The following is a 10,596-nucleotide window of genomic DNA, read 5'->3' as shown; positions in this document are numbered from 1 at the left end:
AAATTCATGATCTTTCGAGAAACTCCAGCGCGAATGCTCCCAGCGTAGTGTGACTTCCGCTGTCGTAACATTACGTAACTCTTGCCTTTTGACGTTTTGAAAACGGATAACACTTCTATGTTTATAAAACTGTTTCTGTAAAAAATTAAAGCACTAAATCTTTACTAGGTTGTTGATACACCTAATCAGTAAAAAGATTTGTCCTCAGACATTAATAGCAGTTTTAGACTCACAAACTTGCAATAAATATAAATTTATTAAAAATAACACATGAAAGATGGTTCGTTTCTCAATACCCACTAAAAAGAAGTTACTTCGTCTCGTGATATAGCCCATAGTTTAAATTTCATGAATATAAGATAAAGAATTCTAGACGCTTTCCTTCAAGTGTGTTGTAATTTAAATATTTGTCGTAGATCTTTTGTGTGTTTTATGACTGTCCACAGCTAAAGAATGGTTCAAGTTTCGATTCATGTTCATTTACAGTTTCGGTTTGGTTTAGATATGGTAAACACCAAGTTCGCATTCCGATATGTACAAAGTTATAAATGATTAGCCTAATCCAAACAATATTATTTGTTTCACATAGGATGAAATCTTACCTTTTATATTACTTAAAACATACATCCGCGACAATCTTCAACTTTATAGTCTAAAGGTTATTATGTAAAATACTCACTTGTTTGACTGACCAGATATTATCTCGTTAAAAACGACTGGAGAAAAGTTTCTTATATCCCTTATTTTTAACATGGTGCCTTGCTTTGAAACCAGTGACGAGCATAAGGCTGGGTGAATTCAAGCCCTTGCCTTCCTGCTCTTACACCCCAAAAGTGGCAATTTTTTCACTGTCATAATAAAAATGGCAACAACTACGAAAAGATACACCTGATTCCGTACCATGCTTGGTACAAGTTATTGTGAAAAAATAAAATACAAGATTTCACCTTTAGAATGAATGTAATGAAAGGACTTGTATGATTTTTCAGTAAATACGCTAAAAACTGTTAAAGTAACAAATAATAATAAATTACTATATAAATACCATAGAATTCTACTATAATTTATTAAGATGTAAATAAGCTGTATTTGGGTCTGAAAAAATATGATTTTTCGAGTTCACTAAAGACTTACCTTACCGCTTGGAATCTAGCATGAAAAGAAAGAGTTTCCGCGCAAATACTTTGCAGAGTCTGAGAAAACCACTAGGGACTTAGCTTTCGAATGGTTCTACACACGTCATTGGGCGAAGTAGGTGTACGTAAGAAAGTATTTTCAAAAATTGAAGAAGTGGGCGGGGCCACCTTTGTTGAGTCAATAAATATATTAATATATCTAAAAATAGAAAGGGTAGGAGGTTCTTATCTTACATTCTAGTTTATAAATATCGGTAATTTGACTATCTAATTGTAAGCCACTACAGACATCACAAACATCTAATTTGAACCAATGCTACATTCAACATACCACGTGACCCACAAAAATTGATATTTAGAATTTTTTTAATATTTGATTCTAAATTAAGAAATTATAATCTCCAATTTGATACCAAACTTCTTGACATACATTCATAAAATAGTAGTTCAATGAAATTTTGAATGCGAATCTACAAACGCGATGTCGGTAGGGTTAAAGTATATATATATATATATATAGAAGCTAAGAAATAATTCATTTTATGTCCACCACGTGCGAAATTTGATTAGGTACAGCAACTTACGGCAAGTAGCACACACGTTTGTAACTAGAGAGATAATTGTTTTCAATATTTCTTTATTTACTGTTCTATGTTTTAAGAAAATTTATTGAAACTTAAGAGCTTATTTGTAAGTAATAATAATATTGATAGATATATAATGCATCGTGACTGAAATGTGACTACATTTTACAAAATACTGTTCCACTAGAACACAGCCAAAAGAGGTCACTTTGTAAAGGAAATTTTTATACACTGGGAATACTGTAACGTGAGTGCACGTACGCCGGGTCATTGTAACTTCCATAATGTTAGTCAAGCACGGCTGAAAGGTCAATAATAATATATATAGGTGTATAATATTACGAGATTTAAGCTATTTAGACTAAACATTTTCATTTTCGTGTTAGAGTTTGCAGTCATTCTAGAAGGAAAAACCTTGATTTATATATATTTCCTACTTTTTATGGTTACGAGGTCGGTCAAATCGATTGAATCCGTACAGAGATATAATATTGAAAATAACAGATGAAATATAATGTTTTTTTTTCTAAAAAAAAGTTTGATAATTATCTGGAGGTTATAAATATTTCGCATATGAAATTTGAAAATTTTCTAATGCATAAAAGTATTTTTAATCTTAAAATCAAATTTATTTAGCATGTTGGATAGTCAACTTTCGAAAAAAAACTGCATAAGAAAAACATTACTTAAAATATCTTAAAATATGATAAAAATCTCATATTTTGCGTACGAAAGACTTGTAATGTTCACTGATAATCTGCAAATAGCAGACCAAAAAATAACTTTAGATATTCATTTAGGAGGCTCTAGAGATTATTAAAATGAAATATGAAAATTGTAAGATGAAAAGAGTATTTATATTCTTAACTTGGAAATCATCTTGATATCAGAATAGTCTGAGTCTGGGTTAGACAAATTATTAAAGTCACAAACAAATTTTTGGTTGAACTACTTTATTAACAATTGTGATTATTTATGTACAATAAACTTTTCATTTTACCAAAACATTATCAAATAGTAAATTCAGAATTATAGTAAACAATAATTTTCTAATATAGCGTTTGTCCATCGGATCGACCCATGCACATAAGTTTAACAGAGATCTTGGTGTTAAGGTATCACGTGAACTAGTACTGGAAGGTACTACTGTCGAAATTCATGCCTAAAATTCAGCTTTACAGCCGTAACCACAAAATGCATACCAGGTGTTATTGAAAGGGAATAACAAAGATTATTTATTGTTTATTTGTAATTAAGCACAAAGCTACACAATGGGCTATCTGTGCTCTGCCCACCACGGGTATCAAAACTCGGATTCTAGCGTTGTAAGTCCGCAGACATACTACTGTGCCACTGGGGGGCAAATAACAAAGAACAATGTTAGCTAGAGTGGAAACAATATAACAAGTTTCTTTACGAGGTACCAGAATAACTGTAAAATTCTGAAAAATACTATATTAAAATAAAAAGTAGAATACTTCAGGCTAACTTGGGACTTAGGTTGCAGAATGTAACCTTCACCTGTATAGAAAAAATTGCACGTGTTTACTACCTTGTAAGATCCAGTTGACATGAGTGCGATTGATTACATGCAAGGAAATTCATAAAATGGTTTAAAATATATATATACGTTATCTATACTAGCTATGAATTTAGTTGCTATTTCAGCTATAACAATATTATATTTAGTATTAACTAATTTTACGTATTTGTCACCAGTTGGTACATTATTACAGCTGAGAGTGAGTTTACATGTTTACCACTTCTTTAGAGTAGGTCTGCACAACAAACCTCAACACAAATTCACCTTTTTCTGTAACCAGGTGTTGAGAGTACAATACTAGAACGAGTTTCAGCAGATTTTCTGTGCTTATGAAAAATTTTGAGATCACTGAATCTTAACGTGTTTTATCTGCTTTCACCGGTTGTTTATAGCAATACCTCAAAATAGTAACGTATTTCATCTTTTTCCCACCAGTTGTTAAGAGTATTACTTCAGACAGAGACCCTAAAGATTTGACTTTCTTGTCACAAAATGTTCATAATATTAGTTGTGTTATCGTTAAGAAATGCTTGTTTTGAAGCACTGCAGTGTTATTCGGAGTTATATATTGTTTATTCGATATGTCTATGAATAATTTAATCATTTTACCAGGAATAAACTGATGGACAAATCATATCAAGTTTAGTAATATTTTTTAGCGTAATCATGTCATTTTAATTGTCAAATGAGTTATTGATTTTATTGAAATATTTCTAAGGAAAGCTAGCACATTTGACTTCTCTTTCATTTTAGAATCTGGAAAGATATGTCACTGAATGACTCTCTAAGTATCACAGAACGAGCCAAGCTAGCTGTTTGGGACTACCCCATCAGTGACAAGTACACCAAGATCTGGCTCACAATAAAGGAAGCTAACATGCCCCTCACTTTTGAAGAAGGAGTTCAGAGAGTGAAAGAATCTAAAGGGTCCCACGAGGGTTTTGCTTTCATTGGTTAGTTAGTGATCTGTCTTTTAACCTACTTAAATTAAATTTAGGCTTTAGGACAGACGCCTATGTTGATACATGAGTAAATAACAGTAGCTACATAGAAATTTTAAATATGTCAAGGTTGAGTGAAAACCACAATTTTAAGTAACTTTTCAGGCTTTTAACGTGGGTACCCATATTTGTACTTTAATGTAAAGTTTTACTATGAAGCAGTACTTCAATGTAAAACAAAACTAAAGTGACTAATCTCTCTACTTCTGACTATAATGTAAAGTTTTACTATGAAGCAGTACTTCAATGTAAAACAAAACTAAAGGGACTAATCTCTCTACTTCTGACTTTAATGTAAAGTTTTACTATGAAGCAGTACTTCAATGTAAAACAAAACTAAAGGGACTAATCTCTCTACTTCTGACTATAATGTAAAGTTTTACTATGAAGCAGTACTTCAATGTAAGACAAAACTAAAGTGACTATTCTCTCTACTTCTGACTTTAATGCAAAGGTTTACTATGAAGCAACACTTCAATATGAGACAAAACTAAAGTGACTATTCTCTCTACTTCTGACTTTAATGCAAAGGTTTACTATGAAGCAACACTTCAATATGAGACAAAACTAAAGTGACTCGTCTCTACTTCCGACTCCTATATAAAGTAGCAAACATACAACATTCTGTAAGGAATGCTGCAACAATATAAGCACTCCTAACTACTGAATTTGTCTGGATAAAGTTGTAAATAACACAACAACAGCAAGAGATTATATTCATTCATTTTACGATTGTTATTGATTTTCTAGACGTGGATGTATAGGATAGTTTAAAAGGGACTTGGTCATGTGGACAACCTTCACATAATTCTGTACCAGTTATTTCTAATGTAAATGTCATGTGGACAACCTTTACATTAGAAATAACAGGTAAAGAATTATATAATTTATTTAATTTATGTAATAATTGAACAAAAAATATATACATTTTGACCTATTTTTGGAAAATTAAGCGATCTTGACGAAAACGTTGAATTCAAGTATGATTACAGTAAACATGAAGTTTATTTTTTGTCATTTTAATTATTAAAAACGATGGTGACCGATATTTTTCAATAGCCAAATGACTCTCACTCTTATCTCGACTTTTAAAAATACATCTTAGACAACTAACCAATAGAAATATTCTTTTCAAATTAGTTAAAATAATTATTCACAATGTGAGTCCATGGATTAAAAAAAGTTAGATAGTACTTATATAGAAGGTCTTATCCTTAATAATCTTTTACGCTTTAATAACTTAGCCTTCAAAATCAGAAATCGCATAACACTATAACCAATTATCGCGCAACAAAAAATAATTTCTCTGCTCTGGAAAAATGCAACTGTTTATGAGTAATTTGACGATTTTAAAAAAATATCTTGAAAATTACTGATCACCTCTAATTTTCGAGTTCTGATAGATTTATTTATATAAATATAATAATAGTGTCTGTTGTCTGTTTTATGTTCATGTAACTACTTCGCAGGGCGTGGATGGATCTTCACCAAAATTGGTATGGAAGCTCATTAGGTCCATGCGGGGATACATACAAATTTCAGTTTTGCGTTTTGCGGTTTTTATGGGAGTTTTTGTTTTTCTACCACTACTTCGTTGAGGGATCTTCACCAAATTTGGCATGAAAGATAATCTTTCATTAATCATGAATTTACATAACTTCAGTCCATATTAGTTCAAAATATTTTTATATATCGTGAAAATAAAAACATTTTCTTTAATAACTATATTTATTCAGTGTCCAAAAACAATACATGATAGCAATACTAGTTTTAAAAAGCGATGAAGATGATAAGTGGCACAGCGGTATGTCTGCGGACTTACAACGCTAAAAACCAGGTTTCGATACCCGTGGTAGGCAAAGCACAGATAGCCCATTGTGTAGCTTTGTGCTTAATTTCATACAAACAAATATGTCCAGAACTTTCATGATATTATTTTTTAGTTTTTGTAACAAAATATCTGCTAAACCTGTTGTGCCTTTTGCGTACGTTCTCAGTTTTCCACTGTAAGAACCAACAGTAATTTCACATCATCACATGATTCCATGGTCCTTGATATCACTATTCCATTGTAGCAATATCTTGGTCGAAGCACTCGTCATGCTCATTACTTACTGCACCTAGATCATTTGGAAAGAAGTGTAAATGTGAGTGTAAGAAGTGCATCTAAACCCCATTTTCCTGTAGTTCTTGAGCATATCGCCAGTCATCACAGCATAGTTTTCATCTTTGTGATTTTCTAATAAATTTTTGACAACCAGTTTGAATGATTTCCAGGCAGCAAGTTCTTTCTGATTGACTACTGTTTCAAAATCACCATCCATCAGCATTGCCTGAATCTGTGGCCCAACAATGATACCTCCTTTCATTTTTACTTCACTGATTTTTGGATATTTATCAGACAGATACCTGAAACCATTACAATCTTTGTTCATACCTTTTACAAAATTCTTCATGAGTCCCAGTTTAATATAAAGTGGGCCAGAACACATTTTGGGGTTTCACTAAACATTGATGCTCAATATTCTGTTTTCCTGGTATTTAATTCTCTCTCTCAATGGCCATTCCTTCTTTTTGAAATGATTTATATTATCTCAGATGTCCCAGAGACACAAAAAGCAACAACGGTTGGCATACAACAATAGTACAGATATTTACATTTGTAAAAGAACATTGAAGTGAATTCAGTTTTGCACCTTTACTAAACACTTGGTAGTAACTGCCTATAAAAATAAATTCATTAAAATTAAGCTTCATTAACCCAGCCTGCTTCATGCTACGTAACCTAACAACTTACCCTTTAAACTGTAAGAAATTTTAGGAGAGTGAAGGTATTCGTCTAAGAATAAGAGGTAAGTTCGCTTTATAACAGGAGAAGAAAGTTTGTTACACTTTGTGTTACACTAACGAAAGAAATACTTATTTACTAAAGACCGGACACTTTGTGTTATACTAATGAAAGTAATATTTATATAATTCAAAAGGATTAAATAGACCGAACACTTTGTGTTATACTAATGAAAGCAATCTTTATTTAATTCTATAAAGAAATACAGACCAGACACTTTGTGTTATACAAATAAAAGCAATATTTATCTAATTCTATAGACAAACACAGTCCAGACATTTTGTGTTATACTTGGATGGTTTCAGTAGTCTTAAAATGTCATGCTTTCAGTAAGAAGCTTTCATTTTAAACTTGTTGAACTCAACAGTTCAGCTAAAGGCAATATGCACGTTAGCAAAAACAGTATAATCTTTGGTTACTGCATCAAATTTTCTCTTTCCTTTCTGCGATATTTTCAAAGTGTTACATAGGTCCACTTTATAACAGGAGGATCAGCAGGATAAGTTACGAAGTGATTGTGAATTTAACTAGAATAACCGAGTTCAATTAGAAAACATACTAGGCATGATGAATTATAAAAAATGAAAGCAATCGTTATTTAATTCGATAGACAGATGCAGTGTGCATACTTGATTTCTGGACGCTGTACTATACCTGCTACTATACTTGCGATTTGATCAGATTTTTTTCCCATAAAATTACTAATTTGAGATCCTATGTAGTAATTTTTAACTAACAGAAACTTTTGATTTGCCTATAGCGAATAGTATTACCACGTGGCTGGTCATTCTCATGAAAAGAGGTCGTAATCTTTACATATCATCTGCTCTACGTGTGACAGACACTGCGGAGCTTGACCTTGTTACATCAATATCCACCGCAAGCGAAGCAACTATTATCTGTAAAGGACAAAAGAGAAACAAAGAAAACTTTACGATTTTCTGGACGATATGTTTATAAGAAAATTTCATAGATCCTAGAATAAAATAACAATACAGAAAACGCATGCAATCACCGAAAAGTAGGCTATTGTCAAGTTAGCTGCTATATGTTCCACATTCCTATAGCTTAAAGGGTGAATCTTTGCAGGATAATGTTAAGTATGTTTCATGTCAAGTAGGTTATCGTCAACCTACTTGCTACATACTTCACAGTCTTATAGCTTAATGTGTGAATCTTTGCAGGATAATGTTAAGTATCTATCATTTCAACTAGGCTATCGTCAACCTACTTGCTACATATTTCACAGTCTTATAGCTTAATGTGTGAATCTTTGCAGGATAATGTTAAGTATCTATCATTTCAACTAGGCTATCGTCAACCTACTTGCTACATATTTCACAGTCTTATAGCTTAATGTGTGAATCTTTGCAGGATAATGTTAAGTATCTATCATTTCAACTAGGCTATTGTCAACCTACTTGCTACATACTTCACAGTCTTATAGCTTAAAGTGTGAATCTTTGCAGGATAATGTTAAGTATGTTTCATGTCACGTTATAGATATTATGTTAATTGCTTGTTTATTTTGACCAATTTTTTTCAAACAAGAAATGTTCCTACAAAAAATCCATTAATCTATAATTTAATTTATTTATTAAATACAAAAATCCTTTCGTCCGCGTTTTTTCTTATCTGTGATTAATCAGGTTATCACCATTTGATAAATAATTACTTAGAATTTGGTGTAGATATTGATTAATTAGCAATATCACTTAAAAGTAAGATTATAAATCTAACTTCTAAAGGAATAGAAAAGTTAAACAGCATTTTCTTCTCAACAGCCGACTCCACTCAAGTTAAGTACGCAGCTTACTCAGACTGTGACTTGCAGGTAGTAGGAAACGAATTTAGCCGCAAACCAATGGCTATCGCAGTTCAAGAAGGGTCGTACCTTAGGGACCAGTTATCTAGTGCGTGAGTGTACTTTGTTAACTTACTAACTTATATTAATAAGTTCAATTTTGTTGATTTTTTTTTAAAAACACAAACTGCACATGCTGTTAATTACCAAACTCGACTACGTTTTGTATTCTCAGGATTCTTACAACTACGTTTTGATACCATATAATTATTAAATTAAAATTACCCTTAGGATACTTTTTTCCCACCACTCACAGATATATTAGTTGAAATAATAAATCGAAACCTACTTAAAGAAGCCATAGAGAGACATAGAAGACTGTTAGATACCTTGCCCTTGAAGAAGAAATGTCCACCTTTAGAAAGCGTTCGGGTTATATGGTTTCATTTATTGGTAATTGGAAAAATATGTTTAGTGGTGTAGCAAGACTGAAAGGTCTGAGATAAGTTATATGTGTCTATAACTTCGCTATACCTTCTCCAGCAGATCCAGAGATTTATAAGGCTAATGAAAAGATCATATTACACAGAATCGCAAGCTAGTTAGAAATCCTATTTTGAAACAATGATAACAGTGTCGAGTTGGAATTAACAGTTCGAATAAACATCAGGGCTATTCCTAAATCCTAATTCATATTATCTTCTGATAAAAGTATGTTACCTACATAGAACAGAACTAAACATATATATACTTAGTAATTAGCATAAGTAATTAAATGTAATGATCGAACAGTATTACTTATGATACAAACCAGACAATTTTCTGTTTTGAATTCATAACGTAGATGTTTTAATGATAACAAGCTCAATGTCTATTGAGGAAACCTACAAAAATCTGTATAAATAAGAAGTTTTTTTTCAACCAAATAGTAATACTTAAATATATTTACAGTTTACAGTGGACAGTTGGAACTTTCGAATGTTTCGACAATTAGCGTGTTCATTTCAAATACAACAAAAATAATCATATCTAATAGTTCTGTGTTGTATTTTAAAATGTATACTAGTATAAAACGAACACTAATGAAAGCTAATATCGTTAATAGCTGCACCCTAACAAATGCTGCACATTAACTAATTAACGAACAACGTCACAGCAAGAGGGAAAGAATCAAAATATGTTTACTTGAATAACCTAGGAATCCTCTAAACTGTTGTGCTACTGGGGGCTCCTCCAAACTCAATTAAAAGAAAACCCAGAATTTCAAAAATAAATTACATTTTAAGTATGTTTGTTTGTAATTAAGCACAAAGCTACACAATAGGCTATCTGTGCTCTGCCCACCACGGGTATCGAAACCCGGATTCTAGCGTTGTATTTCCGCAGACATACCACTGTGCCACTGGGGGGGGGGTACATTTTAAGTAACGTAGTAGACAGCATTTGGTTCCGTCCTGTGCCACCAGGTTTATTATAACTGAACCTCACAACAGTTAATTTCGATTACGAGGAACCCACTTGGAGACTAATAATGTTTGGAGACGGCTTGAATAGGTAATGAAGAAAAACCTTAATATAAGTTTAACATACGTAATGATGACAAACCCTTGTCGAAAGTTTGTACTTTTGCTGTTATGTTAAATTTATATTAAAGTTTTTCTTAATTACTCATTCAAGCCG

General features: G+C 32.0%; 1 protein-coding gene across 1 annotated transcript in view; it reads left to right on the top strand.

Moving 5' to 3' along the window:
- LOC106472693 (ionotropic receptor 25a-like) overlaps positions 1-10,596 on the top strand; it is a gene marked incomplete at its 5' end in the record, with an annotated part of 49,178 nt that overhangs the window by 26,878 nt on the left and 11,704 nt on the right. The window contains 2 exons of the mRNA XM_013933345.2: positions 4,017-4,216; positions 8,897-9,029. Coding sequence (XP_013788799.1) covers positions 4,017-4,216; positions 8,897-9,029 — 333 coding nt within the window. The remainder of the gene's footprint in view (positions 1-4,016; positions 4,217-8,896; positions 9,030-10,596) is intronic.

Source organism: Limulus polyphemus, unplaced genomic scaffold, assembly GCF_000517525.1.
Source record: "Limulus polyphemus unplaced genomic scaffold, Limulus_polyphemus-2.1.2 Scaffold5531, whole genome shotgun sequence".
NCBI classification, from domain to species: Eukaryota; Metazoa; Arthropoda; class Merostomata; order Xiphosura; family Limulidae; genus Limulus; species Limulus polyphemus.
The sequence above is the reverse complement of the archived record's forward strand: the minus strand, read 5'-3'. Positions and strand labels throughout refer to the sequence as shown.